This window comes from Xyrauchen texanus, chromosome 8, assembly GCF_025860055.1.
Source record: "Xyrauchen texanus isolate HMW12.3.18 chromosome 8, RBS_HiC_50CHRs, whole genome shotgun sequence".
Lineage (NCBI taxonomy): Eukaryota > Metazoa > Chordata > Actinopteri > Cypriniformes > Catostomidae > Xyrauchen > Xyrauchen texanus.
This window is the reverse complement of record NC_068283.1, coordinates 22,326,409-22,354,182: the sequence shown is the minus strand read 5'-3', so window position 1 is coordinate 22,354,182 and position 27,774 is coordinate 22,326,409. Positions and strand designations below refer to the sequence as shown.

General features: G+C 41.8%; 1 protein-coding gene across 3 annotated transcripts in view; it reads right to left on the bottom strand.

Moving 5' to 3' along the window:
- The window catches only part of LOC127647808 (caskin-1-like), a 140,034-nt gene that overhangs the window by 25,482 nt on the left and 86,778 nt on the right, over window positions 1-27,774 (bottom strand). For all 3 annotated transcript variants that reach the window (XM_052132285.1, XM_052132283.1, XM_052132284.1), the window contains exons 3-6: window positions 16,916-17,013; window positions 10,315-10,460; window positions 8,555-8,650; window positions 8,310-8,440 (exon numbers count right to left, since the gene is read on the bottom strand). In XM_052132285.1, coding sequence (XP_051988245.1) covers window positions 8,310-8,440; window positions 8,555-8,650; window positions 10,315-10,460; window positions 16,916-17,013 — 471 coding nt within the window. The remainder of the gene's footprint in view (window positions 1-8,309; window positions 8,441-8,554; window positions 8,651-10,314; window positions 10,461-16,915; window positions 17,014-27,774) is intronic.

Sequence of the window (27,774 nt, the reverse complement as noted above, 5' to 3'; positions counted from 1 at the left end):
GCGCTCTGTCTAGCTGTTTGAAACACTCGCCTGCTGTACACTACCACACGTGCCTGTGTGTATTCGAGTGTGTGTGTGTGTGTCCCCAAATGTTCGCTCTTGTGAGGAACAGGGGCGAAAATTTCATCAAAATGTTGGGGGGGGACAATAAACATAACAATTCTCAAGAGCAATTTTTGAATTTTTTTTTGTTGTTGCCCCGTTTGCATTGTATTATTTTATTTCTTAAACAATTATTTTAAGAATATATCATTATATTATTTACAATACACATATTTTAATGATATTTTAGGGGGGACAACCCTCAGATAGGGTGTTTTCAAGATTGATCATTGCTGCCACGTCAGAGTACCCGAGTCCTCGAGTACTTGTGCCCATCCCTAATCTGAGCTTCAGAAGCCAAATGTATGATACCATTGTTGTCATATTTTACTGCTGATTCTAAATATGTTCTTTGAGCGTAATCTTGGCCAACTATTTTGGAGATTTCTATCTTTCCCCATTCAAGTAAATAGAAGCTGTACTTACAGCCTGTACATAACCTTTCCTGCACCATTTTTGCTACAAACTGGAATGATACTTCAAATATTGTGACTTGTTGAGGAGAGGTATGTTTTTACTTTTATAAATGATCAGATGAATTTTTTACCAGGTGGATGATAAAACGGGTGAAAATACACTAGTAATTCAGTATTTCCTCCAGTCCTACACAGACTGAAGGATCTCTGGTTGACAGAGCATGACCTTCTGACACTAGAGTAAAATTCAATTACATCAATACACAGGTGGAGTCACTGCTAAGGAGATGAGCAGGGGACACAAGCGAGAACAGAGATCTTAGCCCTGGCTCAACATTAGACATCTCTCTTTATTAGCTGCCAAAATAACTAATTATGTTTTTATGTTTTAATGAAGTTTTAACTTCATATAATGTTCTTTCATGCACAACATCTCTTGGAAAAGAGATTACATAACATATTGACTAGTCTAGGTGTGTATGTGTGTGGTTGTATGTCTGTTTGTGTTACAAAAGGGCTGAGATGTCACTTTGCATTGGCCCACACTTAAGACCACTAAGCAAGTGGACAGGCATTGCTGCTAGTGGCAAATGGCCACATTTATTGTGCTAATTAAAGGTATTAGAGTGTTAACACATACATGACACTGAGCTTTAGAGACAGCATTTTAATATAAAGCTAACAGCTTCGGCTAGGGGTGCATTATCCATTTCTTTCACAGATATGAACAACAAATCAAGCCTGCATTCATATTTTTCCCAATCTGCATCAATTTATCTGAATCAGGCCGCATGCATACAGTCTCTGGGGTTGCTGGATTAATGATGTAATTAACAGCCTTGTGACAGCCCTCGCTCTGTTGCTGTAACCTGCACATTCACATGGCCTATAATTAGCTGCAGGCTAATCAGAGCTGGACTCTTGCTGGATTGGAAAAAGAGGGAGGTGTGGGTGCTGTGGGTGTTGGCACATCTACAACAGCTGGAGAAGGCTGCTGTCCATGGTTCATATACTAATGGCTGTGGAGCAGAAACACTTACAACCCTGCTGCAAAAATAAACTTGTCTAAGATGGTTTGCCAGTCTTAGCTGGTCTCAAAGCCTAGTCAAACTTGTCTGGTTTGCTAACCAGCTAAACCAGCTAAGAAAAGCAAACCACCTTAGGCTGGTTGAAGCAAGGGACTCCAAACAGGATAATTAATGACAAGTGTAATGACAGACCTGTCCATCACGTGAAGATGCCTACAATGCTTTAAAACACCTTGAGACACAGCTCAAGCTAAGTTGAAAGGTTTATGTCTTTTTTATAGTTTCTTGAGATTGTTCTCCCTAAATCCATGTCATCAGAATGAGCCAAAAGGACATACATTGACAGGCAACAGTCACATGCTGACAGCTATACTGACATACAGTATTGATCTTTATTGGTTGCTGCACTGATAGTCTTGATGGCTACAGGGTTTGAGTTTAATCCTATTCATGCATCATTCATAATTATGACCAGAGAGGGTTTACATTCAAAACTCATTGCATTTTCAAACAGCCACTGGGTCATAAAACAGTAAACGCTAGTTCAGGTTAATGTTTGGGCAGTGTGAACTAGTCGTAAAGGTGCACTCAGTGCTTTTGTAAGTTTTTTGTATTGGACACCATGGGTCATGAATGCAGCATCATTCATAGTTTTCAGTTACCAATGCCACTTCAGAAATTCACTATTCATAGTCAGCCATGATTAATTTGATCCATGACTGAAAAAGTCAAATAACAGGGTGATTACTGAGATTAGGACAGTAGTATTCAGCTATTCATGTGACCCCAACAGGGCAGCCCCCACGGGGAGACCCTCTCCATGTTGAATAATCCAGCTTTTCAAAATTTACTGATATGACTGGAGTCTTCATCTCATGTAAGTACTCATGAATTTATACACATGTATAAAAGTTTAAGTATGGGCAAGGAGGTGGGATCCGGCTGAACAGTAAACATTAATGTCAAACTTAAAAAAAATCATAAACAAACACAGACACACATACAACGCAGCCACGTACATCTCTCTCTCTCTCTCTCTCTCTCTCTCTCTCTCTCTCTCTCTCTCTCTCTCTCTCTCGAACTGGCGCCTCCGGCTGCCCTTTATCTCGTTCACTATCCACCACGCACCATTATGGCCTGGCCACGCCCCTCCTACTCATCACAACATGTTTTAAAATTACTATTAATTTCTTTAGAAGGCAAAAATATGAATGAGGATAAAATACTGAGTGCTTCTTGCAGTTAAAATGACCCCACCTGGAATTAAGATGCATTTTCGGGTGAAAAACCACTTACGGAGGTAGTCAAAATGCATGAACACAGTACATGTGAGGTGTACAGCACTCTTGCTTGTGTGATATTGTCTATATCTATGACAAACAAACCACCTTCTGCATGTTATAATGTTTGTTAAATATCTGAGAACCATTTTCCAGCAAATGTGATGACACAAAATGCAGTTTCAGGATAGTAGAACAGCAGGATGGGGCTGAACTTTCTCATCTCTCTCTGATCATGGAGGAGGCCTGGCTGTCACAATGATGGATGGCAGTGTGTTGTATCAGGGAATGGTTGGGGCCTGACATGCAGAGGAATACGGCGGGAGACATGCACGCACACTCGTCTGTGCTTGCAAACCTGTTCCTAGAGGCAAGAAGGAAAGATGCCCTTCACCATGAACAGGTACAGCTGTCTGAATCTGCAGGCCACTAGTCCAGTTACTGAATCCCTGGAGCTTGTGTGTTGATATAGGACAGTGGTTTTGCTTCAGCACACAGAATTTACACTGGGCTTCATATGTTGCAGACCAACATATTACCAAAATTGTTTAACATTTAAAACTAACAGTACTGCATAGGCCCAACAATATGTTTAATTATCAAAAGGAAAATTGACTACTGAAGTTTAGTTTTGGTGTTTAATGCTCTCGGCAGCTAGCAATTCAGCCCACACGCTGAGGTCAACATAACACATGTTTATCCTGGTTGAAAGGGAACCTGTGTTTTATGTAGTCTGGTTGTAGATCGTTCTCCTAATATAGGAAATGCATGGCTGAGCCAAGGTCTGGAGCAATCGATTTCTCAGCCCTGTTTCAACATGTACCTTATGTGATTCAATGTAAATACTGGCATAGGGAGCTCTGGGCATCTTTGTGATGATGCTGTGGGAAGTTGTGTGATAATTGACTTATAGTTCATCAAAGAGTTTTCTAATTAACAGATTTCTGAACTCCAGGGCAACTTTGATATGTGCTCAGATCTCATAACACAAACACACAAGAGATCAATGACTCATCCAAATTGAGTGAGTCTTTAAAATTGTTGATGTGTGATTATTTTAGATGTTAAAATACCTATTTTAGTTTAATGTCCAGAGACATTTTTAAATAAGCCATTCGTAGGTTGATTCCCCACGAGTGTAAAGAAAACTGACTCTGTGGCCAATTTAGCATTGCGGTCTGACATCTCAACTTCCGAGTCAACAATTTACTTGAATTTAGGGCGGGCTATGCAACAATGAAAGAACATTCTTACAATTCCATTTTGTGCTGTTAGTGGAGCAGAAATTTTAACACTAATAAATAACTAATTTATTTAACTAACAAATTGAAATTTCTATGCTGAATGTGATTTATGAATATTGTGTTGTGTGTTGGGTTATTGTGTTTTAATGCCTCTGACCTGCATATGCTGCCTGTGTCCTCATAACACGCTCATTGGCAACACATTATCATTAGTGAGAGTGCGTCTGTTTGTAGAGTCTCACTTCAACAAGCACATGGATCCATCACATGCACCCACACATACACAGCATATTATCACATTAATGGCTCAAAAAAGGTCTGTTCCACAACCTAGTGAGCTGCCTCACTACCTCCTGCCTTCTTAGGCAGCCATCTTCTATAGTAGCATCCTAACTGAAATAGAGACTCTTAAGAGAATGATTTGGAATGTTCTACATAGGCAGCGACTCCGTTTGTCACTCAGATAGCACTCCTCATGTGCAACACACAGGACACAAAACTCACAACTGATTTCAATACAGATGACACAAGAGGAACAACGCAATACTCTAATTGGCATAAATATACATAGCACATACACATTTTTAGTAAAACAGTCCAAAAACGTTTTCCATTATTTTAAACAAGTTTTATTTATACTTTTCAGTATTGAATGGATTATAATAATATTTATAATGGAAATGTATCTAGCTTTGTCCGCCATCTTAGATTTATGAGCTTTTCAATGTGCATTTTGGGATTGCCTACCCCCGAAGGATACATACAAAGTTACTAAGAATTTGGCCAAAATTAAGTATCTAATGAGGCATCATAATTAAGTTACCTCCCTTTTGGAACAGCCTTGGCATTGGGAGCTCACCTCTGATGCCATAAAATACTGCTTTCGGAGGCAGCTAAAGGCCAAAGTATACTTTGGTTGTCTGTATTGCTGATTGCTCAGCGCACAGTGTATGAGTGATGAAAACTTTGCAGCTATATGGAGGACCCTTCACTCTCTAAAACAGTGGCTGATCTCTCATCAGAGAAGGCAGAGCTAAAGCGTCTTCTCCAATTGCTTCAACCTGTGATACCTGCCTACGACAGTGACACAGGAAGAAGAGGGAATTGAGGAGGAATTTCTTGACTCCCCTTATCTTTCACGTCGTTCAGACTTGGATATTCTCTCTACAAATGGTTCCAACTCTGATTTTCATGAGCATGTGAAATTGCAAGATAATATCATTGTGCAACCTCCCCCAGGATGGTTTTGCTGGGTTTTTGGTGGCAGATGGCCCTAGTGGGGATTCTGTTCAATCATCAGGTAATGTCCAACATCTTCTGATGATATATTGAATGTACTCCAGATGGCTTTTGTTTGTCTGGGACTTGATAGACCATCTACTCAATCCACCAAGTCCAATGTTTTTTTAGACAGTCGTCCGAAATAAATTCCTTTGCCATGCACCATATCAAGACTTTGTGGAGGAATCTTTTAGCGCCCTCGCTGGTCCAGGTGCACCTAAGCAGTGATCAAAGATGGCTCGTAAGCTTGTTTCCATGGCTGAAGTGAATTCCATTGGGTTGAGTTGTTTCACAAGAAATAGAGCAACCTGTTGCAGCCTTGGTTGTGTCTCATGATGAGGCTCTGCAGGGTAATGTGCATTGTCCTAGTGCACAATGTGGATGCACGATGCACTTTTGAAAAGGCGTAACGTGCAGAAAATACAATCTGCCAGTTGCTACTCCCTACCTCCACTACATTCCCTCCATTTCACAGTTTCTGCAAACGGCTCTTTTGGCGGTGGGCCATGTGACTTGCGAGCTGGGTGTGCTTCACTCCTATCAGCTCACCATCAAGTGTGGCTTACCCAGGCGAAACTGCCTGAGGATTGCAAAAAAAAACGCTGAGGGAGTGTCCAATTATTCCTGGGCACCTCTTCGGCCCAAACATACCAGAACTACTGGAAAAAAGTGTTAAGTTAAGCTACTCATCAGCTCACATAAGTACAGCAATCTCCTACTTTTTGGGTACCAACATTTCAAGTCCACATTGTTTCGCTACACTGGAACAACGCTTTCAGCAACACTCTACATCACAGTCACAGACCCTTCAGAGACCTTGTGCTGTTGAGGACACTCAAGGTTTTCGACCACCGTAACGACAGCCACAGGGAAGACCACGTCAGCGTCGCTCCAATGCCACCAAAGGTTGCACCCATAATGCTTGAGATGCTCCATCTGGCGGACAGTTATTTTTCAGTACAACAACTGAAATACTGGAGGGACACAATATTGGATCCTTGGGTCATGTCAAGTAATTTTTATTTGTATAGTGCTTTTCAGAACACACATCGTTTCAAAGCAGCTTTACAGAAAATCATGCATTAACAGAAAATGAAACTGTAATATCTATAAAGTAGTCATAATTGTGTAGTTTAATTAACTGTCTACTCTGTGCAAGGGGTATACCCTATAGTTTTGCATTTCAGCTTTCAAAATCAGACCTACCAGTTCAAGGTCCTACTGTTCGGGCTGTCCCACAAGTCTTCACAAGATGCATGAGTGCAGCACTGTCTCCCCTATGGTCATGAGGAATACGAATTTTGCCTTATATGAACAACTGTCTGCTTTGTGCCCCCACTAAGCACCAGGCGATGTGCTACTCCAGATTACTTCTGGAACATGTGCAGAGATTGGGCCTCTCTGTGAGCAAGACAAAGACCTGTCTGGTCCCAACACAATCAACTACGTTTTTAGGAATACATTTGAATTCTCTTGCAATGTCTGCCACTGACCAGTATCCTGCGACTCCTGACTTGTTTCCACCTGGGATTGTCGCTAGAGTACAGAATGTTCCTGTGACTCATGGGAATGTTTACTGATGCCACAGCAGTAATTCTGCTGGGCTTACTCCACCTCAGACCACTCCAGAGGTGGAACAAAATCAGTGGGAATTCCTGACAGTGAGGGTGCCTCTATTTGTTATTTCCTCTCGCCAGGAAGTAATTATGACCAAAGCCTCCCTCACGGAGTTGGGGGCGACGTGAAACCAGAGGGGCATTTACGGTCGTTGCCTAGGTGTTTGTCCTGTCATTTCACTTGGGCTATTTCTTCTTCATGGGTTGCTTAAAGAGGAGTCTCCTTGGCAGATATCTGTACTGTCGCTACCTGGTTTTACAAGATCAACCTTGCTGCCCCTCATGCTGTGAGCTTTGCAGTTCTTCGAGAGCAACCTTAAAGGGTTTCAGGTATGTGGTATTCCTCATGACTATGTTGTTATTAATCATCCACTAGTGTTTAACACTGCCTCTGGCAGTCAGGAGGAATGAAACAGAATGCTAGTTACGCATGTAACTGTGGTTCTGGGAATTCCAGATGACCACCAGAGTTCATAGTCACTTGGAATGCGCGAGAAAAACTTCTGAGGTGGAGTGCTGAGCTATCACGGTGTATATCCCTCAAACCCAGCCAGAGCCCGGACTTGAACCCAATCGAACATCTTTGGAGAGACCTGAAAATGGCTATCCACTGACGGTCCCCATCCAACCTGACAGAGCTTGAGAGAATCTGCAGAGAAAATGGCAGAAAATCCCCAAATCCAGGTGTGCAAATCTTGTCACATCATACCCCAAAAGACTTGAGGCTGTAATCGCTGCCAAAGGTGCTTCAACTGATACTGAGTTAAGGGTCTGAATACTTATGGATGTGTCAAAGTTATATTTCAGTTTTTTCTTTTTAATACATTTTCAAAGTTATCAAAAATCTGTTTAATGCTTTGTCATTATGGGGTATGGAGTTTAGTTATATAATTTAAAGCATTTTAGCAAAACACTGCAAAAAAATTAAGGGGTCTGATTACTTTATGAATGCACAATATCTATCAAAATATAGTAACGTGAAGGCAGAAATAGAAAAAGACTATTTTCCATTAGGGTAAAAAAAATACACAAATAAACTGGGGTATAAAAAATAGTAATAATACAAAAAAAACTGGAAAACAAGACAAAAATAATGATTAAGATCTTTATTGTGGTCTATTGTGTCTATCAATTAAATGTAAAAAAAAAAAAAAAAAGAGAAAGGTTCCTCATCCCAAGAGGTATTCAGTGGCTTTGAAAAGATGGTCTGATTTTTAATTGTTAGGGAGTCTGAGATTTGGAAAAGCACACTGAAAGTGTGACTTCTATTTTTAGAATGGCATTTAAGCCCTGTCACCTGTCTTTGCATATGATTCTCTGTCTCTGAGCTCTGAGTGCTCACCTGATGACGTCAATATGTCCATTCTTGGCAGCGAGATGCAGTGGGCTGGTGCCGTTGGGATCAGTCGAGTCTCCGGGCTTGGCCTCCAACAGAGCTACACACATGTTACTGCTCAGTAGCAGCTGGACCACCTGCAGGGCAAACAGACAATCATACACACAAGACATACACGCACAAGCCAATTAGAGACAGATAGAAGTAATTTGACCAAGACAACAAAAAAAGTACAACAGCATGTGACTCACCCCGACACGGCCAAATTCGCAGGCCAGGTCCAATGGCGTCTTCCCGGCATTGTCAACTATGCACGGGTTTGACTGGTGCTGTAGAAGCATCTCAGACTGAGGAAAGATAACCAGCTGTAAGTTTCTCTCTTAAGAACTGAGCTTTGATTTGAGTTTGTAAATGCGTGTGGCATTTTTCAAAAGTACTGACAACAAGAATATATTATGACAGTCAAACCTTAATCAGCTTAATCAATTTTGACAGTGTCATGCACAGCGAGCCACGTGATAAAATGCGGGGATTGACTGTCTCAGAAGCGGAGACTTGTCCTCTGCCACCTAGATTGAGGTGAGACACCACACCACCACAAGGACCTATTAAGCAGTGGGAATTGGGCATGCTAAATTGGGGAAATTCGCGTTTACATGCATTTGGAACAATCATAATACACTCTGCTTTTGACATCAATCCGCAAAGAGGTATGCGCACAACACGTGCGCACATTGAATTTGCCTATAAGAACGCCAGTAAAGGGGTTTACATGTGAAGCAAAATCGGCGTAATGGCCAAAATATACCCATGTCGATTGGATTATTATTAAGCTTTATGACCTTACAATGACAAAGGAATGCCATTTAATGTGTTTACATGACCACACATGTTGTCAGCTTATTTAGCATAATTGGTGTGAAAAAGTACATGTAAACATGCTCAGTGACATCACTTTGTAAAAATCTAGCACAATATATGATATTTTTAAGGCACCCAACATTTACAGCTTGAGACTTTAACTAACTTGATACATAATTGCTATATGAGATTACTGCCAAACCACAGAAATGACAACAGCTGTTATTTTCTGAAATAAATAGCCATTTGTAAGCAATTTTAAGACCACTAGATGCTGGTATGTTGAAGGATTTCACATGTATGCACTCCTTCACCTCTCCTCTCCAACCCAAAAGTCATTATTCATCAGTAATTTCGAGCTTACATTTAAGATATAATTTTGAACAAACTCAAACAACACACGCAACTAATAATTATGTGTTTAATACACCTCAATCTGCAATAGAAAAAAACATATGGAGATGGTTTGGTCATGTATTATGCTAATGGCTAACTCTGGGCACTTGCTCCTTCATATAGAATAATACAAATTCATTAACATTAGAGCAAGAGTTGGAGCAAATGAGTGGGTGTTCACACCAGTTAAGAATCCGGTGGAAATTTTGTGTGAGAAACATTTCTGCTCACATAAGAACTCTTCACAATTTTTTGTGCTCGAGACCCTTTATGTCTAACCCTTCTCTCACCCTGCTGTGCCTCTGCTTATGTGTACAGCATTACTAAAGGGTTTGACGATGATGGATGTACTGGAGTCACATGTTCCTCACTGTCGAGACTGTTGGCAAATAGTCCTACCTGTAAAAGTGTCATACAAAAATAAGGCCCTATTCACAGCTCATGTTTAAACATGTGAACAAAGTCTTTAAAAGAGATAAAGAGTAAAGGCCACAGTATCTCCTTAAACTGCCTTTTTAACAAGTGTTAGAGTGGGAAGAACAGTGAAGCTGAGGAAGAGTTGAAGTATCTGCCTCCTGCATTCAATTCAAATGCATGTGTGTGGGATGCTCTAGCTTCAAAGCATCTGCTCATCATGTTCTGCTTCCAAGTTGTCAGCATCCATAAATGCATGTCTGATCTATTATCATACAGCAGTGTTCATTTGGAGTTTTTAAAGAACAGTGAGCGTGGTGTTATGGCAGTATGTACTCACAACATCATAGTGTCCATGCTGAGCAGCTAGATGCAGGGGGATCTGACCCTCATCAGACTGACCGTTCAATGAGGAGCCTGACTTCAGCAGCAACTTCATAGGCTCGGACTTGCCCTGCCATGCTGCATAATGCAAAGGTCGCATTCCTGGAAAACAAGGAAAGACCTTTAAAATTTAGTAAATTCAACTCAGATTCCTAAAAGTGAACAGATATTCTAAGCAATGTTGCTTAAATTATTTTGTATGCTTGATTTGAAAAATGCCACCTGTTGACTTAATCATTTTGATCTTGACTTCTGGATCACGGTATGAGTAATTTAAAATCAGGGAAACAATATATTACATAATATATTTATTTTAGCTGGAAATTCAACCCCAAAATTTAAAATGTGGATATTACATAACCATGTAGTCATACTGTATCTATTGATGGATCCAAACCAAATGGTAAGACAGTCTGGCATCAGTGCAAAAACAGCTGTTTCACATCATATAACACTTGAGTAAAAAACTACACTTGAAACAGTAAAAAAATATATATGTGATTTGATCAGCCACATTTAAAGCCATTGTAAAATTAAACAATACCACAAAAGCAAGAAGAGCAAGTTGGCAATTGTAAAATAGCTGATATATGCACATTAACATACCTGTGATGGTATTACCATACATCAGTTGAATTCTATATAAAACGAATAGTTCCTCACCTTCATGCCATCCCTGAAGTGTATGACTTTTTTCCTTCTGCAGAACACAAATGAAGATTTTTAGAAGAATATTTCTACTCTGTAGGTCCATAAAATGCAAGTAAATGGTGCCCAGAACTCTGATGGTCCAAGTATCACATAAAGGCAGCATAAGTAATCCACATGACTCCAGTGATTTATTCGATGTCTTCTGAAGTGATCCAAGTGGATTTGGATGAGAACAAACCAAAATATAACTCCACTGTACTCTAACGTTTCCACTGTACATCATGCCATTTTATTCTCTAGGCACGATCATGATTTCAAGCTCGATTAAACTTCCTAGTGCTTGATGCACATGCAGAGCACTATTTGGTGCTATAGGAAGTATAATCGAACTTGAAATCATGATCACCAAAGAGACTGCTGTCAATATTTATAGGGAAAAAGAATAACATTTTGTTCTCACCCAAAACAGTTTGGCTCACTTCAGAAGACATTCATTAAACAGTCATAAACAGAGTCATATGGATTACTTTTATGTTGCCTTTATATAATATTTGGAACTTCGGAGTTCTGGTCGCCATTCACTTGCATTGTATGGACCTACAGAGCAGAAATATTATTTTAAAAATCTTAATTTGTGTAATTTGTGATGGCACAAAGCAGGGGCATCACTAGACTTCAGTATCTTCTGGGGCTTAGCCCACAGGCCATATTATAATATAAAAATAAGAAGAATCCTTACATCCATGACTTCAAAATGACCACCCTACCTGTCAAATAATAATTATATTAAGTGCAATACTGTATATTACATTGCGGAGGATCAAAGCAAGAATTACAACTTGCCGGCTCATTGTTCATAGTGCAGAAAATAACACTAACAATAAAAACTAACTAACTAACTAACTAACTAACTATCTAACTAACTAACTAACTAACACTAACAACAAAGTCATTTAACAACCTAAATTCCCAATTGTCATTTATCATAATATATTGAGAATAAAGTAATAATTATGAGAATAAAGTAAAAATTATGAGAATAAAAAATGTCAAAGCATTATTAAAATTTGTAATATTTTGAGCACATATCAAAAAGAAAGTAACATCAAAGTGATGTGGTGGACAACAGCAAAATGGATCGCCTGGGTCTTTACATACAACATCACTAACCAGTGAGATAACTTGGCTCTGCAACTAAGCTGAAATTGTGGGAAGTTTTTTCTTCTGAATAAACAACATCTGAATGTAACCTCCGTTCCCTGTTGAAGGGAACGAGACGTTGTTTCGAAGAAGCAACACTAGGGGTCTCTCTTGAGAGCCTTTTGCATCTCTGATCTATGAGAAATGGCCAATGAGAAATTGGCAGACAGAATTTGCATGTCCCGCCCCCGGACATATGGGTATAAAGGGAGGGAAATGCTTCTGTTTCATTCAGGATTTTTCTTAGGAGCCGAGAATGAGGTTCGGCCGCAACAGTGGCTCGGTTCAGCGACATGGCCGGGAGGACACAGCAGGGAACGGAGGTTACATACGTAACCTAGACGTTCCCCATCTGTCAGTCACTTCGACGTTGTGTCGAAGAAGCGACCTTAGGGGTCCAATTTAAATCACGCCATTCGCTGAGCCGTGTATGTGTATTGCTGACACAGGAGCGGGCAGGTATTTTACGTGCCAAAGCGACCAGCTGTACAGGCTGCACGTACCCTTCCCCAAGGCCAAAATAAAATCATCAATTCCTTCTGGTTCTTTACCCCCGACAGGGGGAACAAGGCGACGTGCCAAGCATGGGAGCAGGCCAAGCCAGCCGCGATTTTTCTCTCTCTATGTTTCTCGCATAGAGTTAAAGCGGCTGGGGCCATCTTAACGCTATCATACGCATCGGGGAAGGTGATCTTTCCCAGTTTTCCTATTCTTTCAGGGGGGAAAGACCCTGCGGAGACCACACCTGCCCATACTGGGGGAGGTAAAGAGTGGTGAAATAGAGGGTCCGCTCACAAGGGGACCGTACTGCGGAAAATACACACGGGGGAAAAGTCCACGTGGGAGCCCGTCCTGTGGAGCACCTATTCCAGTACAGGGTAAATTGAGTACCCGCCAGGGGACCACTCGCAAGGGGACCGTACTACGGAAAATACACACGGGGGAAAAGTCCACGTGGGAGCCCGTCCTGTGGAGCACCTAGTCCAGTACAGGGTAAATTGAGTACCCACATTGGTCTTGGTCGGCGAATTCCTCTGCTGAATTCGTGGACCAGAGGGCTAGGGAGGAGTCATCCAGGGAGCCGAGTTCGTGGTATCTCCAGGGGTAAAGGCGCATGGTATTACCTCAGTGGAGGGAAAGGGCGCTATGTGCAAGCAGTCCAACCAGTCAGTTTGTCAGCGTGTACCGAGTTCTACTGGCTCGGACCTTGAGAAAACACTGGACGAAACCGACTCAACACTGAGACTGTAAAATCTTGCAAAGTATTGGGTGTTACCCAACCCGCTGCTCTGCATATGTCTGCTAGGGAGGTGCCCCTGGCCAGTGCCCATGAGGAGGCAACACTTTTTGTTGAGTGTGCTCGGACTTGCAAGGGGTTGCATGGCTTGTATGCGATAGGCAGAATAATGGTGTCCACTACCCAGTGGGAAAGCCTCTGTTTGGAGATAGCATTCCCTTTCCGCTCTCGACCAAAGCAGACAAAGAGCTGCTCAGAACGTCTAAAGCTCTGCGGGCGGTCCAAGTAGATACGCAAAGCATGTACTGGACACAGCAACAAAGGGGCTGGGCCTGCCTCCTCCCGGGGCAGCGCTTGCAGGTTCACTACCTGGTCCCTGAAGTGAGTGGTAGGTACCTTGGGTCTCTGAAGGCCCGAGAAGACCACTGAGAGATCCCAGGAGGGGAACAGGCTCAGCCGGGAGGGATTTAACCTTCGGGCACCTCTTAGAAACCTGATAATTAAGTCATGCTTACCCAAAGACTTGCCGTCTACTGTGTCGTGGTGGGCCGCGATATCAGCTACATACATCTTCAAGGTGGAGGGGGACAGCCTCCCCTCCAACCTCTCCAGCAGGAATGAAAGCAGTCACCTAACTGCGCACCTCTGTGGGTCTTCAGCCCGGGAAGAACACCAAATTGCAAACAAGTGCCACTTCAGGGCATAAAGTTGCCTGGTAGAAGGGGCTCTGGCTTGGTTGACAGCAGGTGGTAGATCACCTACAGTATGGACAAGATGTGTTTACCCTGAATTAGCGGGAGAAACCTATGTAGGGTAAAAAGTACAGCCAGCAACTATAGGCAGTTGATGTGCCAGTGCAGCGCGGCCCCTTTCCAACGGCCCACGGCTGCGTTCCCATTGCACACGGCGCCCCAACCCAATTCGAAGGTGTCTGTGGTGACCAGGATGCATTGTGACACCTGCTGCAAGGGGACTCCTGTCCGTAGAAAGCAGAGGTCTGTCCAGGGTTTGAAAGTTTGGCGGCAGGCGGGGGTGATGAACACACGGTGCATGCCACGTGCCATGCTCATCTCGGGACTCGAGTCTGGGGCCAGTGCTGAAGCGGTCTCATATGCATCAACCCCAGTGGCACGACCACCGCGGAGGACGCCATATGCCCCAGGAGCCTCTGGAAATGTTTTAAGGGGACCGCCGTGCCCGGCCTGAACGCGGTGAGGCATTTCAACACTGACTGCGCCTGCTCATTGTTGAGGCGCACTAACATTGAGACTCTAAGTCCATGCCGATAAAAGAGATGCTCTGAATCGGGGTGAGCTTGCTCTTTTCCCAGTTGACCTGAAGCCCTAAACAGCTTAAGTGCCTGAGCACCTGGTCCCTGTGGGCGCATAGTAACTCTCGGGAGTGGGCCAGAATGAGCCAGTTGTTGAGGTAGTTGAAAATGCAGATGCCTGCTTCCCGATATAGTATGATTTAACTACTTCCTCCACATCCAACACTTGCATTAACTAAGCTGCTGGTTCTGAGTCCATTCTATTGTTGTAATAATGACACTGTTTGGGCTAATATTGAGATTTGTTTTCTCACTAAATATTTCTACTTTATTCACATAATATTCTACTTTATTCTCACAATGCTACGACTTTATTCTCATAATTTTTACTTTATTCTCAAAATATAATGATTATAATCTCAAATGCTATGACTTTGTTCTAATAATTTTGACTTTAATCTCATAGGAATTTAATCTCAATGCTACAACTTTATCCTCATAAGTTATTAAAAATTTTAAATAAAAAGTTACAAATATTATGAGTTTATTCTCAAAATCACAATTTTTCCTTTTATTTAACGAGGCAATAAACTGCCATTGTAGGCTCACAGAGAGTAGTTAAAAATAGCTTAAATTGGTATAAATGCATGGTATAAATGCAAGTCATGGTTCATGACTGTTACATCATTAAACACGATTGCAGGTTGTTTTTAACCAAAGCATAGTTTTAATGCTTGATAAATGGTAAGACAGTGTTTTTCCCCTTTGCTCTGGTGTGCAGACTTAAGTAGCAATAATTAGACAAGTTTAATGACATTTGATGTTAAACCATTTAAAAAATCAAGGCTCCACAAAGAGGCTGTTTAACTCCATGCACATGACATGTAAATGTGAACCAACATGGGAAGTGTATATACAGGTAGTGACAATTTGATTTTAATGTGAAATGTTATAATTTTAAAACCAATGTATTGAGCTATTTAGTCTAATAGATCACTGTGCTGCTATTTTGAGTAGAGTTTGAGGAAATTCCATAGCAATAAACATTCTTTATTTCCACGAACCGACTCCCAGTGAAAACCAGAATAACCGTTCATGAAACCTTAAGTTTAACCGAATGGTAAAAATGATAAACGTGCACATCCTTACTACAAATTATCAACGGATAATTATAAATCCAGATATTTGGTCAGCTCACTTAACCAGTTAGCAACTAGTCATTAACGTGGCTACCTACTAGCATAACATTCGTAGGCCTACATCGTACAGATTTGTTTGTTGAAGTTTTGTTGTATTGAAGGGTTACTGACATACCTTCTTCATTCTGATCAACTAATGTTAAATAAAGTCTGGTTGGTTCACCATTCAGTGAACTTGCTGTTCATTTGATTATGGATGGTAGTTCTTAAATGAGCTAGCTGATATTAAGAGTCCATCATAGGGAGAGAGTAGGGTACTGGTGCATCCATTAAAATCTACTTAGTGTGAATTGTTAAAAACAAATGAAGATTAGAAATGAGGCTTACAGATTATATATTTAGAAATAAGGCTTGCAAAATAAAACCTCTGATACTGAAATTCTGCTCCCCTGTGAGAGAAAACAGAAAGCTCCCACTCATAACGTCATGTCAATTAATGCTCGTTGGACTCACTGATCGAAATTCATTTACATTGGAAGCCAGAATTGCAGCTTGCCTTTTTGATTTTGTACCCTTATGTAATTAACTTTTTTCTTCTTTTTTTGTACATCACAAAATACATTTGGCTATTAACAAAAGAACCGGGGCTTCAGACCTAAGAGCCAGGGTCTAGCTACGCCGCTGGCATGAAGGTAAGTAAATGATGAGAGAATATACATTTTTGTGTGAACTCCTTTTAATGTGGCAAGATACAATGTTGCTTGACAACCATAAAGAATTGTCTACAAAGGACATGCGCAGTGTGGTGTAGCCTGTCAAAAATCTTTCCCATTTTAATCAGTGAAGTTGTCCACACTGAACGTGCCCTTCTGCAGCATATTTTGTAGAGTGGACTATAGTTTCCTACTTTGTGCCAGATTTTTGCAGCTATGCCGTCATATAAATGGCATCTGAATCACTATTTCAAACATTGCACAATATATACCATCATATTGTTAAGTCCTAGCAGTTTTCATACATTTCATAGATCTTTGTTGATGGTTTGTGTGTCAAGCCTTACCTTTCTGGTCTCTGATGTCCACTAAGGGCTGAGACTCCAACAGCAATGATATAAGCTCCACATTTCCATTGAGAGCTGCATGGTGCAGTGGTGAAAATCTGTAACACATCCACAAACATAAGCAATCAGCATCAGTGCTTAGATTGACATTAACAGGACAGAGATCCACATAATTATCAGTCACAAAGCAGCTGAATCCCATATGGCTTTATTGCATTGCCATCCAGAAGATATGGGATATTACTGTTGGCTAGCAGCACGTAACAGATATTAATTGGTCACAGTCTCTCCAACTTTCTTCTGTTCCATGCCTCTGGTCAGCTTGGTCTGTAATTCCCAACCAGGAGTATTTGAAGTTTGTAAGTCTTGTTACCTGTAAATTGTAACGTTCCATTAAAATTGGTAAAATGTGTTTTACTAGTAAGTGAAATTTCATACTTGTTGAGCTTCTATGGTGATTCAATTCCACCCAACAAATAATGCAAATTACTTTTGCTAAACATCTCATCTGAATTTATTTTATAAATACATTCAATCTAGTGTCTCAAGTTTCTTCTTTTCAACCACAATATTGATTGTTTTTAAAGAGTAGATCATAGTAATAATACAGTTAATGATTATCTTAAATTACATCCAATATAATTTCAGTTAAGCCTTACTGATGGGTCTGTGGGAAAACATAAGAAAAAAACAAAAAGGAAATGAGATTTCAAAACTTTCAATGAGATACACATTCAAAAAAGATTTCTATTTGATAAGGGTGAGGGTGATCAGGGCCAAAGCTATTTCACAGGTTTGGCTTTAGGAGATTGAGCTGTCAGCATTGATATCTGTATGAAAACCTACATAGATATGCAGGCGCAGAGTGTTCTTATAGTTATTATCCTCAGAAAAGACCCTGTCACTTTCTGATGTCTACTATGTGGTGTTTTCAAGCCATTTAAAAAAAAGCCATTGTTCTGTTAGTAGTGATCATCATTTCGACTTGCCATTAGCGTCACAAAACTGCAAAAATAATAATTGTGTTCAAGCAGATTTCCTGTACACTCTCAACATCTTTGGTTGGGCCAACAATGCTATGTTAGCCTGGTCAGAATGCTCAAACAAACAGAGTAATGTTTTGACAGTGCCACTGTGTTTACGGTACAGTTTTAGGAGAAATCAACCTATAAGTGGCTTACTTCAGTTTATGCATATTAAATTGGTATGGAGAAAGTTGTTTAACTAAAAAAAACCTTAATATGAGGAGTCAGGGGCGGATTTAGTGATTCGGGGGCCCTTGGCAAAGTACATGTGGCCCTCTTCAATGACACACATTTAGGTCGATTTTCTCTTAAATGTGCTATAAGCCATTTTATTATTATTATTATTATTATTATTATAAAAAATGTTATGGAATGGGGAAAATGTTCCTATGCTCTGAAAGATATCACTGACTATGGTTACATGGACACCAGAAAGAGGCTTATTGCCAGAAAGTGGGTTATTGCGAACTGGTGAGGGAGGTGGAGCGTTACCAGGTGGATCTGGTGGGGCTTACTTCAACGCACAGTTTTGGCTCTGGATCCGTACTCCTGGATAGGGGATGGACTCTATTCTTCTCTGGAGTTTCCCAGGGTGTGAGGCGACGGGTGGGTGTGGGGATACTCACGAGCCCCCAGCTGAGCGCCGCTACGTTGGAGTTTACCACGGTGGACGAGAGGGTCGCCTCCCTATGCCTACGGGTTGTGGGGGACTCTGACTGTTGTCTGTGCAGCAGTTCAGAGTATTCGGCCTTCTTGAAGACCCTTAATGGAGTCCTGAATAGGTGATGCTGGGTGACTTCAACGCGCAAGTGGGAAATGACAGGGACACCTGGAAAGGCGTGATTGGGAGGAACGGCCTCACTGATCTGAACTCAAGTGGATGTTTGTTATTAGACTTCTGTGCTAGTCATGGATTATCTATAACAAACACCATGTTCGAACATAAGGATGCTCATAAGTGTACGTGGTACCAGAGCACCCTAGGCCGAAGGTTGATGATCGATTTTATAATCATGTCGTCGGATCTGAGGCCATATGTTTAGAACAATCGGGTGAAGAGAAGGGCAGAGCTGCCAACCGATCACCATCTGGTGTTGAGTTGGGTCAGAGGGTGGGGAAAGACTCTGGACAGACCTGGGAAGCCCAAGCGAGTAGTGCAGGTGAACTGGGAACGTTTTTTTTAGGAGGTCCCTGTCCGCGAGATCTTCAACTCACACCTCCGGCGGAGCTTTTCAGGCATCCCTGTGGAGGTTGGGGACATTGAACCGGAGTGGGCAATGTTCAAAGCTTCCATTGCCGAAGCCACGGTGGAGAGCTGCGGCCTAAAGGTTTTAGGTGCCGCAAGGGGTGGTAACCCTCGAACACCATGGTGGACACTGGTGGTCAGGGAAGCTGTCCGACTGAAGAAAGAGGCCTTCCGGGATTTGTTGTCCCGGAGGTCTCCAGAGGCAGTTGCAAGGTACCGACAGGCCCGAAGGGCTGCGGCCTCGGCCGTGAGGGAGGCAAAGCAGTGGGTGTGGGAAAAGTTTGGAGAAGCCATGGAGAAGGACTTTCGGTCCGCACCAAAGTGCTTCTGGAAAACCGTCCGCCACCTTAGGAGGTGTATGTCCAAAGCGAGAGCTGTGTCTGGGTCCTCGGCACGAAGTCGAGTTCGTTCCATGTGGGGGTTGGTCTCCGCCAAGGCTGCGCTTTGTCACCAGTCCTGTTTGTGATATTCATGGACAGGATATCAAGGCGTAGTCGGGGTGCAGAAGGTGTGTGGCTCGGTGGGCTGGGGATCTCATCGCTGCTTTTTGCAGATGATGTTATCTTCATGTCATCATCGGTCCATGACCTTCAGCTCTCACTGGATCGCTTGGCAGTCGAGTGTGAAATGGCTGGGATGAGGATTAGCACCTCTAAATCTGAGGCCATGGTTCTCAGCAGGAAACTGATGGAGTGTGTACTCCATGTAGGGAAGGAGGTATTGCCCCAAGTGAAGGGAGGTGTTTCAGGCACGTCCAGCTGGGAGGAGGCCTTGGGGAAGGTGGAGAGATTACATTTCCACACTGGCCTGGGAACGCCTCGGGGTCCCTCAGTCAGAGCTGGTTAATGTGGCTCGGGATAGGGAAGTTTGGGGCCCCCTGCTGGAGCAGCTGCCCCCGCGACCCGACTTCGGATAAGCGGTTGAAGATGGATGGATGGATGAATTACCTTGAATTATATTACATTACCTCCAAATTATTAGACTAAAAGATGACTTGACATGTTTCCAGTAGGTCTTGATCAACTTTTACATTTGAAAACAAAAAATGTAATTGCTAGATTTACACTGCTAAATAAGGCGATCAACAGTCAGATCATTTTATTTTTTTTATTTACGAGTGTCAACGCCCAGATCATAAGCATACTCAACACTTGGTATTGGTGAATATAGTGAGAGCTGTGCTTGTGGAAGCAGTGGCAGGTGGCGGTGCAGGCTGTGCAGCAATCTGATCCATTTAGAAAGACAAAGTGACCTTAGGAAGTCTCGATTCCATAAAAAATAATTATCTCCACAAATTCAAACCAAACTGAACTAGCAACAATATAGCTTAACTAGTAACTTGCAACAGTGTATACAGTGAAATCACACAAAACTGTCCAAGCATTTTGGCTAACTTTCACCTGTTTACGAACTTGTGTAGAAGCATACAACCTTGGAATATTCCACTACAGGCTGATATGAGAGGGAAGGGGGTGGCTTGCACTGATGAAAATAACAACAATATCAATCATATCAGTGTTGTAACACAGATATTTATAATTTCAGCAAACTTTATTTAGCATTAATGATAATAACAAAGTATATTATTTGTATTTTTAGGGAGCCCTTGGCTTCTGGGGGCTCTAGGCTCTTAATTTATCAGTGAGTGTGTCACTGTGAGCATGTTTGCTCAGTTGGTTCTGATAAAGTGTAAGAATATGTGATTACAGCTTAAACAGCAGATTGTGTGTGTTTGTATACACATGATTTAATAATTCCAACTTGAATGCTTAACCAAAATGCAGCTGTGGTTCGCCAACACACAAACTCATAAAAACAAATACAAACATACATTTCCCTCATTCCAGTCTTGAGTATTTTGACTTATTTAAAAAAACAAAAAAAATCAAGACACTTCAGGCTATGTACTTCATAAATGGTAGAATTCACACAAGATCAATTGATTTATTGAATCAATGATTTAACCTCCTGATACTCGAGGACAACTGCTCTTCATTTTCAGCCTGATCTAATGAAAATTACATGAACATGACAACATTTTTGTTACAAATTAAAAATTAAAATTCAATATTTACGTGCATTTACATATAACACATTTGGCTACAGTTTTCCAGTGAAATGTCCAGATGGGGGCACCAAAAGTGAGTAAAATTGTGTCATATTCAGACAAGGTTTTATGGTGAATTTTAGATGGATGTTTTTAAAACATACCTCCCTAACATAAAACTTTAGCCTGAGCATATCCAATACTGTTTTAAAATATAAATGAGACATTTAAAAAAGACATCCTTTCCAAATCAACACCTAAACCTAACCATTAGTTTTTTATAATATAAATGAGATGTTAAAAAAGACATCTTTACCAAATCAATGCCAAAACCTAACCATTAGGGTTTTACATTATAAATGAGATGTTAAAAAAAAGACATCTTTACGAAATCACTCCTAAAACTAACCATTAGTGTATTAGGTAAATGTAAATGAAAAATCAAAATTTTCTGAACCAACATCAGCCAACTTGGGTCTGTAATACAAGCAATACAATTTAATGTTCTTAAAAAGATGCATTAGATAAAAGTGTTGATAACATAAAATAGCAAGTTCTTAGTAATAGAGAGAAAAATAAGTATTTATAAAGTCATAATCACAATTCAAGAGCAAATAGGTTTCCTAAATATTTATGTCCGCATAGGTGGACAGTGGGCATAAGTTGTAAAATGTTTAATAATACCAAGCTATAGAAAGTCAGCCTTCTTTAATAAAATTATTTATTATGTTTCCAGGAGTGTTGGTTATTCAAGTTTTTAAGACATTACAGACTGATTTTTTGTAGAAGTTTTCCTAAAAGTTCGCCCAGGTGAGCTGTTAAGAATAACTGAAACATACTCAAAAACACCTTCCTTTTGGACAGATTTTGTTCTAAATGATTAACTTTCGTTCTTCAATTTCATAGGAAGTGTTCAGGGGCCTAAAGTAAGCAATTTGTAGGTTGATTCCTCCAAAAATTGTAAACACTGGGTCAAACCTAGTGAGCTTCCTCCGGAGGCAGCATTTTAAGACATCATAGGCGTGCTCCCGATGTGAAGGCTATTCCAAAAGGTAGGTCTCTTAATTATGCTGCCTTCTAAGATATCTTATTTTGGTCAGATTTTAAGGTAGCATCATATGTATCTTTCCTCAGGTAGGTGATCCCATAATAATAATTTAGATTATAAATATACTTATTTTTCACTGGACTTCTTTTTTTTCTCTAGATTGAGTTTTAATTGTTGGTGACTATGTGACAACATTCACATAGATAATGAAAATGACACAATGGGATTAGCATTTATTGATATTCTCAACTCTCTTGGAGTCAGACAAAATGTAACAGAACCAACTCATTGCCATAATCATACACTAAATTTAATTCTGTCATATGGAGTTGATGTTGATAATATAGCAATTCAGCAGCAGAGCTATGACATCTCAGATCATTACCTCGTCTCTTGTATGCTGCGATCAGCTAATGTTACTCAATCTACACCACGCTATCATTCAGGTAGGATGATTTTTTCGACCACTAAAGATTGCTTCACTAATAATCTTCCAGATCTATCTCATACACTCAGTAAACCCCAAAGCCCAGAAGAACTTGATGAAATATAAATGCAGTCTTCTCTAGCACTCTTGATAGTGTTACCCCCCTTCGATTAAAGAAAATGTAAGAAATAAGCCCTGCCCCATGGCACAATGATCACACTCATGCTCTCAAGAGAGCAGCTCGGAAAATGGAGGGCATTTGGAAGAATACAAAATTAGAAGTATTTCGCAGTGCATGGAAGGATAGTGTCTGTAGCTACAGACAGACACTAAAAGCTGCCAGCACAGCATATTTTAGTAAACTCATAGAAAATAACCACAACAATCCTAGGTGTTTATTAAGTACTGTGGCTAAATTGGTTAAGAATAAACCTCAAAAGAACCAGATATTACATCACAGCACAAGCGTATTGACTTCATGAATTTCTTTACAGATAACATTGAAATAATCAGAAATAAAATTGGAATTATGCAATTATCTGTCAAAGCACTTCAGAAAACAGTGTCTCATAATTTTCCTCACGTGCAACTTCAATCCTTGTCATAGGTCATGAATAGCTAACAAAACTTATCGAAACATCAAGAGCCACAACATATTTGTTAGGACCAATACCAACTAAGCTCTTAAAAGAGGTATTTGCTGTAATTTCAGAACCTCTTCTTATTTTTTATAAATATTTTTAACTCCTCGCTATCCTTAGGACATGTCCCAAGAAACTTTAAAATGGCAGTTCTCTATCTGTCACTCACTCGACGTTGTGTCGATGAAGTGACACTAGGGGTCACTCTTGGGAGCCCAAAACACCTTTGATCTTTGATAAAAGGCCAATGGGAATTGGCAAGTGGTATTTGCATGCCACTGCCCCAAACATACGGGTATAAAGGAGCTGGCGTGCAAACCGCTTTTTCAGATTTTCTCTTCGGAGCCAAGCGGTCGCTATTCATTGAGTTGAATTCCCACGGCTTCCCATTCACCTCTACTGCATTCTGATGGCGCATTACAGCGGATTCTCCCCCCTCTGCACTGGTGCATTGCAAAGATCGCCCCTGGGTGATTCAGTATATTCTAAAAGAGTATAAATCCTAAGAGTATATTCTAAAAGAGCGGCACACACAGAAACGTCTTTTTAAAGGTGCATATTTTTAAAGATACTTTTCTGTCTGTTTGTTATTCCTGGTTGCGGTCGTTATCTTTTGCCTTCTGATGGCCACAATTGCTGTTTTTCGTGTCTGGGCGATGCCTATGCAGAGCTATCATTCATGGATGCGTCATGTTCTCACTGCAAGAACATGACCATGGAAACGTTCATAAGAAAGCAAGCCACCCCAGCGGCTCCACGCCTCCGTCCTTCTATCTACGGGTTTGAGGCCAGCGCGGCTAGCACTGGGGTCATTTGGGGACCTCAATGGGACCACCTCCGCCGGGTAAATCCCCACGCACCTCCCATTCCCCAGCACGCTCGTTTGCCCCGATCAGGCTTCCGGTTCACCGTGCGCCAGCTCGTCTCAGGGTGAGTTCGACCTCTTGTTCAGGGCCCACGAATGTGATGAGCTCTCGAACGCTGCATCGGAGAGCGGGCTCGTCCAGTTGGATGCGAAAGGCTGGAATCCCCCCTTCAGGTGAGGTTGCCCAGTCACACGCTGATGCGGAAATGACGGACATGCTTTCCTGGGCTAGAGTGGAACCCTCTGCTATCCCCTGAACCCTCGTGGCTCGATGATTGGTTCCTGGGCCCGCGGCACCGCTCACAGCCATGCCCAGCCCCAGTTCCTTTCTTCCCGGAAGTGCACGAGGAGCTGACAAAACCATGGATGGCACCTTTTACTGCCCAGTCCCGATCTTCCGGCTCCCCCACCCTCACTACCCTCGATGGTGGGGTGGCCAAGGGGTACTCAAGGATGCCGCCAGTGGATAAGGTGCGTTGATCCAGGGCAAGCACGTTTTGGTTCGGACAGACAACACGGCAACAGTGACATATATTGACCGTCAAGATGGCTTATGCTCCTGTTGTATGTCACAACTCGCCCACCATCTCCTCCTCTGGAGTCAGCAGCACCTCAAGTTGCTACGAGCCACTCACATCCCGGGCGACCTCAACACCGCAGCAGACGCGCTGCCACGATAGGTTACAGGGGAGAGTGGAGACTTCACCCTCTGGTGGTCCAGCTGATTTGGAGTCGATTTGGGTAGATGCAGGTAGTTATGTTTGCTTTCCCAGAATCCTCCCATTGCCTGCTTTAGTACACCCTGACCAAGGCACCCCTCAATATAGATGCGCTGACACACAGCTGGCCCACTACACAATTATGTGTTCTCCCCATTGAGCCTACTTGCACAGGCTCTGTGCAAGGTCAGGGAGGACGAGGAGCAGGTCGTCCTAGCAGCACCCTACTGGCCCACCCAGACTTGGTTCTCGGACCTCACGCTCCTCGCGTCAGCCCCCCACCCCGTGTCTTGGCAGGAACTAACAGGTACGTCCGGGACAGTTGGCCAGGTGTATCGCTTGCGCATAGGACCTTTCACCTCCACTGAGTTGAAGACGTGCGCTGTTGACTCCCAGGATTTTCATAAAATGTGTTACCTGGATGACTTCCTCTTAGCCCTGTGGCAGACGAGTTTGCAGAGAAACTCGCTGCCGGCTCAGTACATGTGCTTCCTAAGCCCTGTACTGGAGTAGGTGCTATGCATGTGCTGGTTCCCCGTAGGTAACACCTTGCGACGTATATATTCTGCTAAAACGTTTCCCTGTTGGTAAACTGCATCTTCCTTGGGCAGAGGCCCCTCTGCTCCAGTCACCATGTTTGTAGAAACTCCTCCCCCATTGGGTAGGACCTACCATGGGACTTCTCCACATTACCTCCTTCTAACGAAAAAGAGTTGGCAAGACCATATTACATATTTCCACAAAAAAATACCCCCCCTCCCTCTCTGGGCGGGGTGTGGTCTCCGCTATGTCTTCCCCTTGGGAGTTGACCCCCCCGACATGGACACTGGTGGTCCCAGTCGGTTGACAAATTTTCACTCTTTTTGGGGAGGAAATAAGGAAAAAGAGGGAAAGGGCCCATCTCGCACCGCCAGTTCACATACCACAGTTCAGCTAGTTGTGGCATTTTTGTAGGGGACCCCTAGTGTCACTTCATCGACACAACGTTGAGTGAGTGACAGATAGGGAATGTCCTGGTTACTTCCGTAACTTCCATTACTTGATGGAGGGAACGAGACGTTGTGTCCCTCTTGCCACAATGCTGGACTACACGCCGAAATGGCCAGGACCTTCTCTCTCAGATCCTCATCACAAAACCTGAATGAGCGGTTCGCACACCAGCTCCTTTATACCCATATGTTCGGGGGAGTAGCATGCAAATACCACTCGCCAATTCCCATTGGCATTTTTATCAAAGATCAGAGGTGTCTCGGGCTCCCAAGAGTGACCCCAGTGTCATTTCATCGACACAACGTCTCATTCCCTCCATTAGGGAATGGAGGTTACGGAAGTAACCAGGACATTATCAAACCATTTATTAAGAAGCCACAACTTGATCCTGGAGAACTGGCTAATTATAGACGATTTCAAATCTCCCATTTATGTCGAAAATACTAGAAAAGGTAGTATCCTCCCAATATTTTAATTTCTACAGAGAAATAGTATATATATGAACAATTTCAGTCAGGATTTAGGCCTCATCACAGTACAGAGACTGCACTTATCAGAGTTACAAATGACTAGCTCTTATCATCTGATCACGGCTGCATTTCACTTCTAGTACTTTTAGATCTGTGCTGTATTCGACACGATAGATCACGACATTCTCTTGAATAAGATAGAGAATTATGTTGGCATTTGTGGAGTTACATTAGCATGGTTTAGGTCATATTTAGCAGACCACTACCACTTTGTCTATGTAAATGAGGAATTGCCAAATATTATTTTATATGTTTCTCTGTCTCAACCTCAGGACTCCTATCCTGAGGTCACCAGAACTGGCAGGATCCAGCTCCATTCCTGCTTCGTGTTGGACTCCACTGCTACGTGTCCCTGTATGATGATGACTAAATGTAGCCGGCGCCAGCCAAACATCAATTCAGTCTATTATGATGGACTTCAGAGGATGAACTGATGCCAACTCCAACCATAAGACATGGGATACTTCATATACCACTGCCTGAACCTTGGACTTAGGATGGACCACACCGAACCTCACCAAAATTACTGGCCAGGTTGAACTGCGATACACCTCACTGATCTCTGCCAGCATCACCTCGGTCTATTGATGGACTACACTCTTGAAATGGAATACATAGACTATCAATTGCCAACAAATACTTCATCAGCCAATTAATAAGGACAATTGTATCTATGTGAACTTCTGCAGTTAATAAAGGGTGGAGTTCAAAGACATTAGTCATTTATCTTACAGCTCAAACTAAATCTTTGTTTAAACACTGTTCCTTAACACTTACTTAGTTTAATCATTTTAAACCATGACTTGCACTATACATAAGTAATATTGGCAATGAATTCATGCTGTTAGCCAGAAGGGAACTGGCCCCCACAGTGAGTTTTGTTTCTCCCAAGGTTGTATTTCTCCCATTAACCAACATCTTATGGAGTTTTCTGTTCCTTGCCGCAGTTGCCTTCGGCTTGCTCACTGGGGTTTAAAATACAATTATTATTTAATTATTTTTAATCACAATTCACAATCATATTTTATCTAATTACACAATGATGACTCATAGACATTATAGATATTACAGTTTTATATTCTGTTAAAGCCTTATCTTCTGTAAAGCTGCTTTGAAACGATGTGTGTTGTGAAAGGTGCTATACAAATAAAACTGACTTGACTTGACTTCATTAAATATTGAAAAGTATCGATAAATATCAGTTTAATATGAAACAAATCAGACTATTTTTCCCAAAATGTGTGTGTGAGATGTGCGTATTCATGCTTATTAGAAGATCCTTTTGTTTCTCTCGTGTAACCTGTATTTAAATCAGTTGCGA